This window comes from Tupaia chinensis, unplaced genomic scaffold, assembly GCF_000334495.1.
Source record: "Tupaia chinensis unplaced genomic scaffold, TupChi_1.0 Scaffold000091_1, whole genome shotgun sequence".
NCBI lineage: Eukaryota > Metazoa > Chordata > Mammalia > Scandentia > Tupaiidae > Tupaia > Tupaia belangeri.
Genome location: NW_006159553.1, coordinates 731,589 through 749,495, shown reverse-complemented (window position 1 = coordinate 749,495; position 17,907 = coordinate 731,589). Strand labels below are relative to the sequence as shown.

Below are 17,907 nucleotides of genomic sequence, written 5' to 3'. Positions count from 1 at the left end.
TCCCGGACCTGGTGGCTTAAAACTCACACCGGGCGCGTGTGCATGGGTGCCCAAGATCCCTAGAGGAGAACAGAGGAGAAGGGATTGCGGCGTGGCCATCCCCCCTGGGGGGTGATTTCTCACTTTCTATCTCTCTCTCTCTCTCTCTGTCTGTCTGGCAAGCGCATGTGCCCTATAGCAAAAACCTCTTAAAAAACAAACAAAAAAACAACAATGCTTTGGTCCACCCCGGTGGTCCCTTAAGAGGATGGCAACTTCGCAGATGTCCTAACATTGAAGCACAACACATTACCCGCATGTTTGTGGTGTCCGGGTGTAAACAAACCTACTGCAGGGCCAGTCGCATGAAAGTGTAGCCCGTACAATTACATACAGTATATAATCGTCTCATCGTCGACGGTGATAATAACCCACCACGGTACTGGTTAGTACTCTACTGTAATTTCTGTCATTATTTCAGAATGGACGTCTACTCGTAGAACAAAAGTCGACTGTCGCAGTTTGCCATGTGACAGCTACAGCTTCCTGTGTCACGTGTCTAGAGCATCTCTTGCAACATTTCCTCTCGTGCTTGACTTAATCTCACGTTGCGTTGCTCATCATAGCCTTGTGGGACAAGATGTGGAGGTGGAAGACAGCTATTGATGATCCTGACCCTGTGTAGGCCTAGCCGAATGTGTGCGTTCGTGTCTCTGTTTTTACCCACATTTTTAAACATTAGTAGATACAGAAATTGTAAAAATAAGCAAAAACTTCTAAAATAAGGATATAAAGAAAGAGTATTTTTGTACAGCTAAGCAGTGTGTGTGTATGTTTTAAGCTAAATGTTGATGGCGAAGGTCAAAAAGTTTAAAAAGTGTTTTAAATTCAAAAAATGACAATAAGCTGGGACCAGCAGATGGTATAATGGTTACATTGCTGGTCTCCCACTGGGTCGAACTGGATTTGAGTCCCAGACCCAGTGGTTTAAAACTCATGCTGGGAGCATCTGTGTGTGTGTGTGCCCGCAATCCCGAGAGGAGACTGGAGAAGTGCGGTGTGGTCATCCCTCCAGGGGGGTGATTTCTCACTTTCTGTCTCTCCGAATCTCTGTCTGTCCAGCAAGTGCACGCTCCCTATAACAAAAATCTCTCAAAAAAAAAAAAGTTACTATAAGCTATAGTTAACTTATTATTGAAGAAGGAAAACTATTTTATTTTTTTAAAGAGAGAGATTTTTGTGGGGGCAGCAAATGGTGTAGCAATTACAACACTGGACTCCCACATGGCTTATCACAGTTCAAGTCCTGGACCCAGTGGTATGAAACGCATGTTGAGCGTGTGTACGTGTGTGCCCAAGATCCCAGGAGGAGAAAGGAGGAGAAGAGATTGTGATGTGGCCATTCCCTCACCCCACAGGGGCAGTGAGTTCTCATTTTCCTTCTCACTCTTTCTGTCTTTTTCTTTCTCCCCAGCAAGTACACACAGCCTAAGGCAAAAACCTCTTTAAAAAAAAAGAGAGAGAGAGAGAGAGATTTTTTGCTATAGGGTATGTGTACTCGCTGAGAGAGAGAGACAGAAAGCAAGAAATCACCTCTCCCCAGGGGGGGATAGCCACACCACAGTCCCTTCTCCTCCATCCTCCTCTCTTGATTTTGGGCATTCACACATACACCTGGAGTGAGTTTCAAACTTCCAGGTCCAGGAACTCGAACTGGGATTAGCCATGTTGGGAGTCCAGCAATGTAACCATTATGCCATCTGCTGGTCCCAAGAAAATCGTTTTCTACCAGTGCAAGGTAGCGTATGTGTGGTGTCTGTAAAGTCTACAGCAGTGCACAATGCTGTCCTAGGCCCTCACACTCGCTCACCACTCACTCACTCACCCAGGGCAACCTCCAGTCCTACCAGCTCCACTCCTGGTAAGTGCCCTAAGTAGGTGTGTGTTTTCATCTTTCATGTCATGTTTTTACTGTACCTCTTTTATGGTTGGGTATGCTTAGATACACAAATACTAGTCACTGTGTTGCAGCTGCCATGGTATCCAGTGCATGCTCTGTGCAGGCTTATAACCTAGAAGCAGTAGGCCATACTCATGACTTGGGTTGGTAGAAGACTACACCATCTCCGTTTGTATAGTACACTCCATGATGTTCACACAGTGACAAAATAATGATGCTTTGGGGCCAGCATCATTGGTGTGATAGTTAAGGTGCTGGATTCCCACATGGCCAACCATGGTCTGAGTCCCAGACCTGGCTGCTTGGAAATCATGCCGTACGCATGTATGTGCATGTCCAAAATCCCAGGAGAAGAATGGAGGAGAAGGAATTGCAGCATGGCCATCCTGCCAGGGCATGATTTCTCACGTTCCTTCTCTCTATCTCTCTTTGTCTCATCAAGCACACATGCCCTATGGGAAGAAAAACTTAAAAAAAAAACAAAAACGATGCTTTTCAAGAGTGAATCTTCCCATGACTATATTAGATAATTGGCGTAAATATTCTAGAGTGTTTAGAAAATAACCAATAACTTATCCTGATACCGCAACTGCATTTTAACTGACAGGAAAAATAAGAACACTGATAGCATGTTGGAATTCATAGTTAATAGAAACCTCTTAGATTTTGCTGTACTAGTTGAAACCAGGGTGACAATCACTTCCTGGTAGACTTTAGGCCTGTTAAGTTATTTTAGGATCCTTAAACTTCTCAGGTGTCAGGTGTAGTAGTAGCCACTTTGCAGGGTGTTGTAAGGATTGGCAATGAAGTATCTAAAGCTGCTAGCAGATACCTGGCAGGGAGCAGAGGGCTGTTTAATAAATGGCACTTGCTAATACCATTGACTGCACTAATAATACTATGTGATACATTCCTATGGAGTATTACAAAATAATTCTCATCGTGTAATGTCTGATATAATTTGGAGACATGTTTGGTGATGAGGAAGATATTTTCATGTTGCAGTTGACCAAGCTAAAATGCAGAAGCCTTGAGGTTTGGGTGTGTAAGTTGGCAGGGGTGGAGTGAAGGGTCTGTATCTGCCCAAAGGTAGATGAGATGGATGCGCCTATGGCAAAACACAGGGGTTCCACAGTTCCCCCATTGAAGGGGGTTAGAAACAGGGTACGCGTCTCCATCCCAGTACCCCTCGCTCAGTGCTCACTTACCCATCGTCACTCGTCTGGTTGGATGCACTCCCAACGCCACCCAGCCCCCCTTACACAAAGCCTACAGCCCACTACCTTGACCTGCAGGTATTTCCAAAGCATAAGCCTTTTCACATCTCACATTTCTCCTCTAAGAACTGCTTCCTAGCTCTCCATGGCCTTCAGGACAGAGTCCAAAGCACCCAACTGGCAAAGGTAACTCTTCCATGAGAGAGAAAACTGCCTGATAATAATGGGTGTCACTCACAGCGGAGCATCCGAGCACCTAGTCATTCTACATTCATAGGGGCCTGGCTTTCCCAGGCACTCTGCCAGGTGCAGAGAACACAGCAGGGAACCCACAGCCTCTGCCTTCAAGGAGGCTCTTCTAGGTGGATGGGAATGAAACAGAACAAATAAAGAAATAACATATATTAGGTTGTCAGGAATGTTTTCTATGCAAAAATGCATCATGACTTTCCCGACAACCCAATAGATTAGTGTCAAGTATTGTTAAATGCTACGAAGAAAATGGAGCAGACTTATCTGCTGGTAAGACCATAGAATATTCCATAGGTCAGGCAAGTCGGGCTTATTCCATTCCGCAGTAATGAAGAACACCACCTCTTACCGGTGTCTCAGAAGAGGGAAGTCAGGGCAGATATAGATAGGGCTTTGGGGTCTGGGAGAGTCTTTCATTGGTGAGGATATAGTTAGGATTAGGATACTTTGAGATTGGTGGACCATCGTCTGAGTCTTGGTAAAGCAACAGTTATTTTTAGGTAAGTAGTTCCTACTTGAGCCATGATATCCTGAAAAAGGAGATTGCTTGCTTGAACCATATGTTGTTCAAAAGAAAAAAAAAAAAAAGATTTAGGATAAGATTCTTATGCAAATCATGAAATATTTTTCCTTATTTACAGCCTTTTCTTTCTGGGCCAGAACTTTGCAGAATGAATAATAAAGTCATGAAAGTCATGTGGGTTGAGGTAGCCTTGGCCCCCAGGCTAGATAGTTAAGCTACAGGATGCAAAGTGTCTCAACCCTTTGGGGATTAAGTGTGCAGCAGGTCACCCCAGGTCATTGCCTGGGGGTGTGCAATGCGACCCTTAGCCTAGGGTTGCTGGATTTAGTAAATCTGGCAGTCTATTCTGAGTTCTTCAAGATTTTCAACTGAGTCGTGTATATGTTAAGCCGAGATTTTTAGCTGCTCCTGCAGGGTCGGATAACTCTAGCATTCCAAGGCCTCCGCTGGGGTGAGCTGAGCTCCGCACCAGGTATAGCGTGGCCCCCAGTTCTTCACAGCATCCCTGGGGTAGGAGTAGGGGGAGGCGCATTTGAGTCTGTGGGCTCTGAGCTAGACTCGGGCTCCCTCCAGTGAGCTGGGTGTGCTTGGGCAAGTCCCTTTTCTTCTCCACATCCTGTAACAGGAGCCTGAGAATCAGGGCCTGGAAGCCACCTCCCAGCAGCACAGGCTGCCCTCAGGCGTGGGTTAGTGCTGTTTCCTATTAAGGGCAGTCGCAAACATCCAACTCAGAGGTGTTTGGCCAATATATGTGGTCGCTCTATTATGGGTTTTGAAATGTTTAGAAATTTGACCCCCCAGTTTTGTTATAATCTCTTTGGTAACTGTTATTAGGTGGTGACCTAATAATAAGAAATTATTAACTAGGGAGCTATAATTTGGAAGCTTATAATTTTCTTAATGGACATTGATTTGTGCAGGCCTGATTAAAACACAATGAAGCCTGAGGCTCAAATGTTTTATTCTGAAAGGTGGAAAGGGTGGGAATGGACTCTCAAAATGCATCGGCTTGAAAACTTTATTGAAATAATATTATTGGAAGAGTTGTGTGAGCATAAAATGATCTGACAAAAACTATTCAATGCCAACTCCAGCAGCCTCAGAAAGCTGAGGGAATATAGGTTTCTTCAGATGAAGTCTGGAAAAATGCTTCCAGATTACCTCGGGGGTGAAAAGAAAATTATTATTCCATCCCGCCGTCCAGCTAATTCTTTTCAACATCGATCCAGTCAAGTAATTAGATCCCAAATGGAGGAAACATTTATAATTGTCATTTATTATACTTTACCAAAGGTGACTGTTCCCAAGAACCTCTGATGGGACAAAAGCAAAGTGATTCTGAAAGAAACGTGTAGGCAAATGGATCAGGCCTTCCTATACACGGTCCCAGAAGTCAGTCCCAGACAGTGAGTAGGGATAGGTCCAGGTTAAAATAGGCCTCCGCAGCTCGGAGGCTTCAAAGAAAATCTTCTGCTATGGCCTTGTCAATCAAGTGATAATGTGAGTTGCTTTCCCCACCCTCTCTTTCACCACAAGCATATATCATGTAGTTCTTTGTTATTTAAAAGTGTGTATAAAAAAGATTAGCCAGCCCTCAGACCACAGGGAATACTTCAGAAGTGAAATACGCAATTGGTGAGGGGGTTGTATTTAAAGTCCCCCTCCTCCCTATCACTCTGTTTCTTCACTCTTCTTTGGCTGAAATATTAGGTGTGTCTATTGGTATGAGAATGAGCTTTTGGGCCCCTAATTTCTGAAAGAATACCCTACTTTGGAGATGAATGTTCAAACTTTACCAAGATTATAATGAATGCATATTGCTTTGGTCTAATTTTTAAAATAATTATTTAACCTTATTTATGTTTATTATTATTATTCATTTTCCAGTTTGCTTAGACAGTGGGGGCGAGAGAGAGAGAGAGAGGAGGAAAGTGAGAAAGCAAGCCACCAGGTGCAGGACTTGAACCATGGTCAGCCATGTGGGAGTCCAGCGCCTTTAACTACCACACCACCTTCTGGCCCCCTAGTTATTGTTACGGTTGTTGCTGATCATTCTTTCTTGCCTATAATCTTTTAAGCTAGCTTTCGCATTTGCCAGCCTGACACCAGGGAACATGAGTACAACGGCCTTTTCTATCCCCCCTCATCTTCACGAGGATTCTCTGTTCTCAGTTTTGCCCAAATTAGTCCCAGGATTTCAATTGTCTTTTGTGTCCAACATTCCATCATGCAATTCATTAAAACCTGCACATGAAATATTTAACAGATGAGTTGTGTCATAATGTACATTGCAGTTTTAAATTGTGAGCCATGTGGTAAGTCATTTGCCGAGGACATTAGCAGTCTTCTGGAATGGGATCACATCTGATGGAAGGAAGGTTGGAGTCCTTTTCTTCAACACTCCAGAACGGGGGCCTTAGTCCAAACCTTGGGTTCACTGTGAACCGTTCCAAAGAAGTGACATTCAGATTTCTTGTTAGTTCTCTTTGCAATTAGCTGTTCTGAAAACAAACAGAAGAAAACATTTACACAAATGGGACTTGGCTAACAGCTCTTACGGTTGACCATTCATTAAGGAGAGTTGGAATCCAAATGTGCCAGGCCTTGTTAGGATCACTGCAAGGCTCTCTGCCTTGGTGCGCGAGAAACTAGAAATCCCCGGGTGCTATTGGAGGGGGCGGCTGGGACTGGGTAGGAGACTGACCCAGCTGTGTGAGAGTAACCACTCCTGAAGAAATATGATTGGCAAGGAGGCTGATTTTCTAGATGAGAAAATGTAGGTAGCATTTATGTGTAGAATTTGGGTTTCTTAAAAAGTTGCTCTCATCCTAAAAGGGGCAGTGATTACAAGTCCTTAGCAGGTATTTATTTATTATCAATGCATCATAGTTTTATTTTCTCTATTACGGATATAGTTTTCTACCATATCCCTTCCCAAGCATTGGCATGTATTAAGAGAAAACTCCTCCCACCCCACCCCGAGAGGATAGCCATGCCTGTAATCCCTTCTCTTCCATTCTTCTCTTGAGATTTTGGGCATGCATGTACACATGCCTGGTGTGAGTTTAAAGTACCCAGATCCGGGACTTGAACCGCATTTGGCCATGTAGGAATCTAGCACCTTAATCACTACACTCCCTGCTGACTCCCCCCCCCCCCACCCCCGCCAAGAGGAAACTCCTTTTTGTGGACCAAGCCAGTGCTGGAGAGCTCTGGGACTTGTTTCTCTGTCCTTGCACCAGAACAGAGTAATACTGGGTTGTAGGAAAAATCGTGACACATTTTTGCATAGAAAAACAGGAAAAATATGTCATGACTTTCCCAACAGCCCAGTAGTTGCCCCCATGCTGGCCTAACCAGGTTGGCACACTGCTAAGATGCTGTGCTGTGCAAGCTAGGACCATAGGGGAAGCCTGACTTCAATTCCTGGTTCAACCTAAAGGCAGGTACCAGGTGTGCACCTCTAGTCCCAGCTGGGAGTCTGAGGCAGGAGGATCAGGATCACAAGACTCCGTCAAATAATAATAATAATTGTTCACACATTGCCTGCACTGGGTAGGCTGCTGAGAAGCTTTGTGGCCAGGTGGCCTGATTGATGAGTGTGTGAGTTTATGGCCCCAGTGCCAGGGACAACAATACTTTTGCGTTCTGTACTCTGACCTGTCTAGACTGTCCTGAGTGTGCATAAATAATCAGAATTCCAGAAGGGGGCAGGGAGTAGTTGTAAATGGTGGCGCCCAGTTTTCGTTAATCCCAAAGAGAAAGGATCCATCCTCAGAGCTTGCTGAGCCAATACCATGATTTTATGAAGCGTTTACTCACCGCGATTACATCCCCAAGTATATTCCTAGCAGTGGCCAGTTTGAATTGACTCCACTCAGTCTCAGCATATTGGCATGAAAGATGTATCAGCCTTTGAAATACAAGAATAAAGAATAAAAGCTCTGGGAGCAAATCGAACCATGAATGTCGGCAGCACCATCCTCCCGTCAGAGTGTCCCGATCTACATCCTTTTATTTATTCTCGTTTATCCCCGTCCCACGAAAACTCTGCTCTCGATCTACATCCTTTTATTTATTCTCGTTTATATCAGTCCCACGAAAACTCTGCTCGGAAGCGAGAGCCAGAATTATTCTCCTGGTGGAGCTGGAGGAACGGGAGCACAGTAGGAGTTTTAGAAATAGGGTTTACTGATGTACACTGAATGAATATAAAATAAATAACTTGAGAAGGAACATAAATAAGTAAATAAAAATAATGACCAAAAGAAAAAGAGAAAGAAAAAACAAAAAAGAAATAGGATCTACACCCAACTCTCCCAGCAGATTTCTCCTGGTTCTATAGCTCATTGAGGGGGACAGGATTGCTTTTCTGTGTCTGGGTGAGATCTTCATGAGTTTGAGGAGATACTGTGAGGCTGGAAGACTGGGCCAATGGAAGTAGGGGTGTTTGTGTGAGCTTGCGTGCCAGGCCTAGTGAGCCCTATTTTACAAGCCGGATTTGTGCTCCTAAGGGTATGTCGCAAGTTGAGGCCAAGCCCACAGAAAATTATTTCTAAATGAATACAATATGAAAAAGTTATTTTATTTCTAATTTTACATGTAACATTGTTATTTCGTGAGTTTCGAATTACCCTTGAATGCATGTCTATTAACGTGATACGAGATGCATGCATGATTTCATCTTGAATGCATTTGAATATAATAGCACTGGAAATGTAATTTGTATTCTCAAATTTTATAAAGCAAAATAAATCAGTCTTGGGGGTGGTAGCCACATTGAGCATGTTGCATTGATTTCTTTGGGGTTCTCTCAAACTAATTATCAACTTCCCCTTGCAAATACAGTTCTTGTCACACTGGTAGTCCTATTGGACCCAAAGTCATCCTCATTTCCTACACTTCCAGGCAGATCTGTGGAGAACTTTGCCTTTGATCCTTAAAAAGTCCCAATGTCCAATTCTGTGATCCCTCCTGTGATAAACGATCACTACCCAATACAATGCTCGGTAGCAATGGAAATGCTCTGAACCTTAATGCTCTGGTACATGAGGCTGCCGAGCCCTTGGGACATGGCTAGCACAACTAAGAAACTGAATGATGAATGGTAGTTCAGTTTACTTTTTTTAAGAAAGTTTTTACCATAGGATGCAGGCACTCACTAGAGACAAAACGGAGAGAAACAAAGTGAAAGCGAGAACTCACTCCTGACAAGGGATGGCCATGCCACAATCCTTTCTCAGTTCTCCTCCTGGGGATTTGGGCATGCAAACACACAACCTCACACACACACACACATCCATTGTGATTTTCAAGCTGCCAAGTCAGGGACTCAAACTGTGGTTGGCCATGTGGAAGTCCAGCGCCATAATCACTATGCCACCTGCTGGCCCCTTTAATTTTAATGTAAATTACCACATGCAGGATCAGAGCATAGGTCAGCTGGTGTCCCTAGATTCAGATGCAGTGATCATCAGCTCTGCAGATCGAGTGGTCTGTAGGTGTTGGTGCTTAGGCGATGTCCTGTGTGCAGTGCCGTCCACTTTGAGAATGCTCAAGTGTGAACCTTTCTTATGGGGACCCCCACCCCGGTGATTGTATTCCTCACATCTTTGTCTCGACACACCCACCACCTAGCACACAGTGGGTTTCTGATAAACATGGGATGAAGAGAAGGGAAAAGGAGGTCGCAAGGAAATTAGGAAGTCGGTAAAAAAGGAAGCTGGGAAGGAAGATGCTTCATCAAAGTGTTTGGTCTGTATTGTGATGCTCAAGAGCTATACTTGGGCTCTCTTGGAATATTGAGGTGAGTTGCAAGAACAGCCTCCTGAATAATGCAGATATCAAAGAGATGTCATTGTCTGGGATGCCAGAATATTTCATGTGAAGGGGTTCTGGGCTCTTTAGCAAAAGCATGATTTTGCTATTCTGCTGGTTTTCAAAGACCATCCCAGTGACCCATGCTGGGGTCACTGTCTTAGGAGGCTCACTCTGTACTGGCATGGGGAGAAAGATCCTACAGGGTATTTTTGTTGAGATCTGTTGCACCCCTGGGAGGAGAGTGAAGTCCCCACAAATACTGTTCGGCAAAAGTGTCTCTTTCTCCATGTGCTGAAAGATTCCTAACAGGGCACCTGGGACATTCATAATCCAGTGGAAACGAGGAGCACCATGAACTCCAGGGAAAATATGTTGATGATTTTCTGGACTGTCTAAAAAATTTCAAACCCCAGGAATGGTGTTTTTATTTTCCATACTCTCCTGAGATTTGGATTTCACTAAAGCATTTTCTGTCCTTGTTTTCCTTATTAAATTAGCAAGATTGACTTGACTCAGAATCTGCTGTTATGGTTTGAAATGTTGTTGAAAGAGCCAAAGAGACGGGCATGACAAATACCTCAGGTTCCATTTAAGTCGTGTGCGAGGGGGTGGGGGCCGAGAGTGGGACTTGCTGAAGTAGTCACGTGTTCTCTGAGAAAGACTGACAAAAGAAAGACGTGTGGAACAAAACAAGAGAAAATAGAGAAAGGAGGCGACACTTCTGTTTGTGTCAGGTCGTATTTGTCTTTCTGGATAACGCTGCTCATAGGATGCTTTTAAGTGCTTTTATTTGCTGTTTTGTTGCGGGGAGTTTTGTTCTTATTTATGACGGTTGGTCTTGTGTTTTGTGCTCTAAATCGTGTCCATGTGCGCAGTGATTAGCCCACAGCACCACGTGGCCGCAGCTCCATAATTCATCTGACTCTTCTGCCACCCATGGCCCAGGCCTTCCCCAGCACTTCCTCTGCAAGCTTTCAGAGTGGACTTTGTGAAATGGCAATCTGATCCCACCCCTTCTCTACAGATCTGTAATGGCACTACAGCAGGTGTCAGGAAACGTTCCGTGTAGAGGCCCAGAGATTAAGTAGTTTAGGCTTTGTGAGCTGCCTGTTGCAGCTACTCAACTCTGCTGCTGGAGCGCTCTAGACCACACGCAAACTAGAGAGCGTGATAGCAGTCCAATAAAACTTTATTCATGCAGCAAACTTGGTTTGGCTCTTGGGCCGATTCCTGCCCTCTAGGATAGTCTTCAGATGCCTTGGCCAGATCTTAGTCTGCACCACCTGTCTCCCACTCCCATTCCTCTCAAGCCCAGAACACACATTGGTCTTTAAAAAGACTCCATCCCCTGTCCATGCTGTCTTAGATACTCACCTGTCCTCCGTTCTGCCTTCTTTGCAAGTCAAATCTATGTACCTTCTCTTCACAGAGCCCTGGTAGCCCCCCCTGGACCAAGCCAGCCCTGTCCTCAGCTGCACTGTTGTTGGTGCCTTCAAGGTAGCTTTTCCCTTGCAGTTGCTTCTCAGCTAGGTGTTGGGGACCTACGTTCCTATTCCCCTTAGGACCCAGCCTACAACTCAGAACAGAGACAGCCTCTTAACGACTGGTTGTGCAGTTGACCCGCCAGTGCCATTGTGAGTGTCTCCATCATAGAGAAGAATGTTAAGTTCTAGGTGGAAATGCTGCAAACCCAGATGTGCAGTAGGAAGTCAGCTGATGTCACTGGAGGAAGCACAGGGGTGAGCCAGCAGGAAACCTTGCCAGGTCAAACCCCAACAGACCAATTGCATTCGGGACTATCTGGGATTCCTTGGGCAGTGACCTCATGGCCCAGACAGGGGAGTGAGCGAGGAGTGAGGGGAGTGTTGTCTAGTTCGGGGCATCAGGACAAGGAAGACAATGCAGCCTGCTGGAGGGAGATCAGAGGGAAGCAGCCCGCATGATTAATGGGATGGAGAGACTGACTCATCAGAAAGATTAAAGCGCTCTGAGGAGCTGGGTACAGGACGACAGGGGCAGATGATAGCAGGCTCCAGGTATGCGGGATGGATAAACACCCAGAAGGGAGCTCTAGCTTCATTAGGAAGGTGAAAAAACAGGAGTTCCATGACAGAGCAGCAGGGTGCTCAGAAAGGGCACAGGTAGCTGGTGGAGGAAGTCGAGAGACGCTGGATGGGCCAGGGGCAGCCTGAGCCACTGGAAGGAGAAGCACACCAGGCAAAGGCTACCGTAGAGTGATGCTTTCAGGAAACCCTCATGCTTTTGTCCAACAGGGCTCTGTAGTTGGACGTGGCAGTTGGCCTTGGCCTTGTGAATTGCTCTCTAGAGCCAGCCTGAGAAAGGCTGGCTGGGAAAGGGAATTGGAGTGTGCAGCAAAGAGAAACACCCAGAAGTACACAGATAAGCTCAGGTCCCCCCTTCGATATCGGTTCTTGATATCACAACAGCATGGAGGCCCTCTGCGCTGAAGCTGGTTTTCCGCCTGCCCCTGCCTGTCTTGGGTAAAACCAGAGATACTTGTTCAGGCTTGTTCTCAAGTGCAGGGCAGAGAGAGACCTCTGCTTGCTGGTGGATCTGAGCAAACCCAGCCCCCACCGCAGGTCGCATCCCGCACCCTGGGCTGTAGGGTGTTTTGGAAAATAAGATTTATTTGAAATGATGTAAACAGCCCGCAGACAAAATCGACTTCCTTCGGGTAGTCTCTGAACTTTCTTCAAGGCTGGCAAGAGCAGCCTGGGTTGCTGACTGGGTGGACCACACCACCTCCTGCCATCCTCCCACGGAACCTTCTGGCAGAGCAGGACAGGCCTGGAGCGTGCTCATGGTGCACTTCAGAGACTGTTCCTCATTCTGTGTATCGCACCCCGCTTGGCTCTTGGCTTATCCTAGAGTCTGGAATCGGATCCAAAGACAGATGGCAGGTCTCTCCAATCGTGCATTCTCGTTCGGTTTCAACAGTTTCTTCAGGAAGTAGAAATGCCCTGGGTAGTTATAAGCTGTACCAGGACCTTCGTGAACCTCCAAGTTCCCGAAGCCAGCACACCAGTGATTAGCCAAGGAGGGGCTCACATGGTGGCAGGCAAATCCTACACACGTATGAGTAAACTTCTGTTTCAGCAGTGGGTAACGCCCTTGCTGGCTGTTACACTTACGTCGGAGTCACTGCAGGTGTTTAAGTAAAAGAAAGGAATGTCGGGAGATACATCACAGTGCAGTGGTATGCAGCTGCGGCAGACACTGGGAGAGTGTACGCCGCAGGCTGACACTCACAAAACTGCATTGGAGTAATGGCAACCAACAAGTCCCCACATCTCGCAGAGTCGCGTTCTTTCAAACTCTTCAAAAGCTCTGTCTCCATCTTAGGAGCTTTTTCCCCTGACCATTTCACCTTCTAAAATGGTTTCAAGCATTGTGGAATCTTGACTTTATGGAGAGAAATACGGTGAGTGTGTCCATGGTACAACTCTGAGGTGTCACCAGATTCCACTTCCCAAAGTTTCAAGTCACTTTGTTTTCTTTTCTCTTTTTCTTTTTTAAGTTTATTTTATTTACATCTTCCACAAGGGATACAGAGGCAGACACCCCCGGCAGGGTTCTCACACCACGATCCATTCCCAGCCCCAGCCGGCTTCCAAATCATAGGCATGCGTGTGCCTGCCATGTACAGGGAGGCCTCCAGATTCAAACCTGGTCCTCCTCAGGTGGGTCAAGCCTCACAGATTGTCACGTTACCACTGTGCCACTGGCTGGCCCTGACTCACATGCTTAACCTCTTTCCATTTTGCATGTTTAGAACTAGTCTTCGCTGTTGCATTAGAAAGCTTTTTGCAGACAAACCATTTTATAATTTTACCAGGGTTCTAAGGAGACAGGAACATTGAGCTATGGATTCAGGGGGGGCAGTTAAACTAAGTCATATCAAAATAGTGACTAATTTCTTTCTTTTTTTAAAAAAAGAATTGTATTATTTATTATTACTACTTTTTTGATTGACAGGAGAGAGACACAGAAAGAGAGGGAAAGTGAGAAAGCAAGCCTCCAGTCTGGGGCTCAGATGACTGTCAGCCATGTGAGAGTCCAGCACCATAACCACCATGCCACCTGCCAGCCCCACCATAATTAATTTCTTTTTTTTTTCTTTTTTTTTGGAGAGGTTTTTGCTATAGGGCATGTGCGCTCACCAGACAGAGAGAGAGAGACAGAGGGACAGAAAGCAAGAAATCACCTCCCAGGGGGGATGGCCATGCCGTAATCCCTTCTCCTCCATTCTCTTCTCGGGATCCTGGGCACACACGCACACATGCCTGGCGTGAGTTTGAGCCACCAGGTCTGGAACTCGAACTGTGGTCGACTACGTGGGAGTCCAGCGACATAGCCATTACGCTAACTGCTGGTCCCCCGTGATTAATTTCTAAATGCCAGTTTCAGGACAAATGCTTTGCACATTTTGTATCTCAAAAACCCATGCTGGACCATCGGTTAGACAGCTGGATCCCACATGGCCCACTGAGCAGTTTGTCTTGGACCCAGCAGCTTGGAAAACACACTGGGCACATGTGCGTGTGCGTTTGCATGTTCAAAATCCTGAAATGAGAAAGGTAAGGGAAGGGATTGGGGCATGGCCATCCCCTCTAAGGGTTGCTTTCTCAATTTCTCTGTCTGTCTCTTTCCAGTGATGGCATGCATCTTATAGCCAGAAAAAAAATAAATAAATAAAAGATCTCAATTTCTCTGTCTGTCTCTTTCCAGTGATTGCATGCATCTTATAGCCAGAAAAAAAAAGAGAAAGATTAAAAAAAAGAAAAAAAAAAACCTTGCAGAGTTTATGTTTTAGACATACAAGTTCATGCATGACTGTCTAAAATGAGGCCAGTCCGCGGCACGGTTGGTAAGGTGCTGACGGCCCGGTTCTAGTCCTGGACCTGGCAGCTCGAGAAACACATGAGCACGTGTGCATGCGTGCCCAAAAGCCCTACAGGAAAGAGAAGAGAAGGGGTTGCAGCATGACCGTGTCTCCTGGGGGATACTTTCGCACTTTCCCGCGTTCTGTCTCTCCAGCAATCCCATGTGACCTCTGGCCAAAAAGAAAAAAAGTCTAGGGCCAGCAGGTTGCATGATGTTTAAGGCACTGGATCCCACATGATCAGCTCCACAGTTCAAGTGTGCATACCCCAAATCCTGAGAGAGTGGAGGAGAAGGGACCGTGACACGGCCAGCTCCTCTGTGTAATGCTTCGTCACTTTCCCCGTCTCTGGGTCTCTCTGTCTTTCTCCATCGAGTGTACACTCTCTATGGCAAAAATCTAAAACAAACAAACAAAAAAAGGTCATCTAAACCAGGAACTCTGAAGAACTAACAATCTTTTGAACATCCTTTTTATTTTCACTTCTGTTTTCAGGTTTTGTCGGGGGCGGGGGTGAAGACTGGACCACAAATACCCTCGCACCCTCCCACCTCATCCCGTTTCCCTCTCTGCACTTTCAGTTACCCATGCTCCACCACAGTTCCAAAATATTACATAGAACGTTATAGAAATAAACAATTCATAGGTTTTAAACTGTGCTCGAGGAGCGTGATGAAATCGATGGCATCGCTGGGACGTGAGCCATCCCCTTGCCCTGCGTATCCAGGCTGCATGTGCGGCCTGCCCACCGCTTAGCGGTCTCAGTTATCAGGTTGCAAGAACGTAGAGTATTCAGGGTGCGGTGTTATCCTCAGGTTCAGGCATCCACTGGAGGCTGGAATGTTTCCCCCTCGAGGATAAGGGGTGGTTATTACATAGGGGTTTTAGAACTGCTCAGGAGCCGCCAGCGTGTGCCGGTTTGTTCTGTATCAAGAGTTCTCTGCATACGGGTCACCCTGGAAATTCCTGACCTGCATGCCTCACTGTAGTCTTTCCCTGATGTGCTTCTATCAGCCTCTTACCATGGTGGGTCATTTTCAGTGATCCTCTGAAATAATTGTCTAAAGGATGGCTAATGCCCTGTTTTATTTCTACTCTATTTCAGCTGTAGGCATTCAGATGAAACTTGAATTTTTCCAAAGGAAGTTCTGGACTGCCAGCAGACAGGTAAGTTATAATGAGCGTAGTGAGGCAACAGCCACATTCTTCTTATACAGGTGTTCACATTTGGGTCCCTGGAGCCTCGATTTCCAATGAATGTTTATACAGTGAACTGCTGGCTGCTCCAATTCCTTTTCATTTCACTGCAAAATAAAGGGCTGTCAGTGTGGTAGACACCTCATGCTGGGCAAAACAGAGAATTTGCTTCTAGGAAAGGTTTTTGTTTTTTTTAGGTTTTTATTAGTCATAGAGAGACAGAGAGAGGGGAAGTGAGAAATCACCACCACTTCTCTCTCCAAGGGATGGCCATGCCGCAATCCTTTCTCCTCCATTCTCCTCTTGGGATTTTGGGCACATGTTCACACTCACCCAATGTGTTTTTTGGGCCACTGGGTCCAGGAATTGAACCTGTGGAGTTGGCCATGTGGGATCCAGTACTTTAACCATCATACCACCTGCTGGCCCCACTGGAAGAGGTTTTAATTATGAAGTCAAGAGAGTAACCTTCCAAAATTTTTTATCTTTTAAATATTGGGGCCTTTTGTCACATTTGCATAGTGACTTTCTCCTAATCTTGGTGTGGTAGATTTGTGACTCTCTACAGGGTTTCAAAGGCCTTGTTCTCACTAGGTTTGTACAAGCGTGTATCTACCATACTTGACCAGAGGGCTTTTCTGAGCTGTTCTACCTCAGAGAATGGAAGAGCCATCTTTCTTTTTGCTACGCTCTCTGCACTAAGTAATCTTGGTGGTATTTGTTCAGTAATTTGGTAGAAATAGCAACTGTTAGATTGCTCTCATCGGCTCAATTCTGAATGTTGGAATGGTTTATCATTTCTTAAAATATTTTAGGATATGATAAATAAAGAACACAGATGGCTTTTTAAGAAGTAATTGGGAATTCATTTAAAATCAAATAACTGCTTCCTTATTTTTTTGGTTACCAAAAGATTGGAAAACTTAAAAAGATATTCTAAATATTGAATGACAACACTCATTGAAATAGATGAAAAAGAGCCAGCCCTTCCCCAATTATTTCATATGCCTTTAATATTACTATTTGGGGTTGATATCATTTCTAGAGTGGGCAGACAAGACTCTTCTGGAAGCATTCCCTTTGGATGGAAGTTTGTATTTGTGTTATTGTCCAGGAGTTCGATTGCTTATCCTTGAGTAGCGAAGTAGTAGCCACAGCAGATGCTGGGAATGCCCGAATCATGTTTCCCTCCTTTCTTTCTCACACAGTGTGCTTCTCTGGATGGCAAATGCTCCATCAGCTGTGATGACGAGGTAAGATGGTCACTTGGTTTTGTTTCTGCCCTGGCCAAGGGGAGGGGACATACAGTGCTTCCCGGTGGAGAGAATGTGGCGGTCAACAGTGCTAGTTCTACCATATTGCTCTGGACCCATCTCCAAAGGCTGAGATGGGAGAGGAAGGGGGCCAGCAGATGGAGTAGTGGGAACATCGTTGTACTCCCATACGGTCGACCGTCGTTCCTGTCCCAACACACCCGGTGGTTTGAAAATCATGCCGAGCACATGTGCATGTGTGCCCAAGATCCCAGGAGGAGAATGAAGGAGAAGGAATCATGCATGGCCATCCCTCCGGGGGTGATTTCTTACTTTTCCTCTCATTGTCTCTGTCTCCATGTCTCTCTCCAGTGAGAGCACATGATTATGGCAAAAACCTCTAAAACAAAACAAAAACAAAAAAAAAAAAAAGAGAAGACAATATTTCTTTCGTTTCTTTTTTTGTGAGAGCTGGAAATGTGCTTTAAATGTCTCATGGACAGCACTATGGGAATTTCGACATTCTATAAAAAGTGATACATATGACTACCATTCGAAACACAATTCTCCAAGCTTCTTCCCCATGCTTTACCATTGTTTATCCTCATAATGAGCCAATGAAATGGGCAGGAATTATCGCCTCATCTTTGCAGGTAAGGAAACTGAGAATCAGAGACACTATGTGACTCCATTAATGTTAGATAATGAACAAGCTAAGCTGAAAACTCTGAAACTCAAAATTCTTCATTCCAGCATAATGCTTCGTTCCTGCTGCTCCCTCCCCTTCTCCCTGTCTCTCTCTT

The 17,907-nt window shown here is 45.4% G+C and overlaps 1 protein-coding gene across 1 annotated transcript in view; it reads left to right on the top strand.

Moving 5' to 3' along the window:
• CACNA2D3 (calcium voltage-gated channel auxiliary subunit alpha2delta 3) overlaps positions 1–17,907 on the top strand; it is a 931,343-nt gene that overhangs the window by 835,598 nt on the left and 77,838 nt on the right. Inside the window, exons 30-31 of the mRNA XM_006143064.2 lie at positions 15,760–15,821; positions 17,060–17,104. Of these exons, the coding sequence (XP_006143126.1) occupies positions 15,760–15,821; positions 17,060–17,104 (107 nt within the window). The remainder of the gene's footprint in view (positions 1–15,759; positions 15,822–17,059; positions 17,105–17,907) is intronic.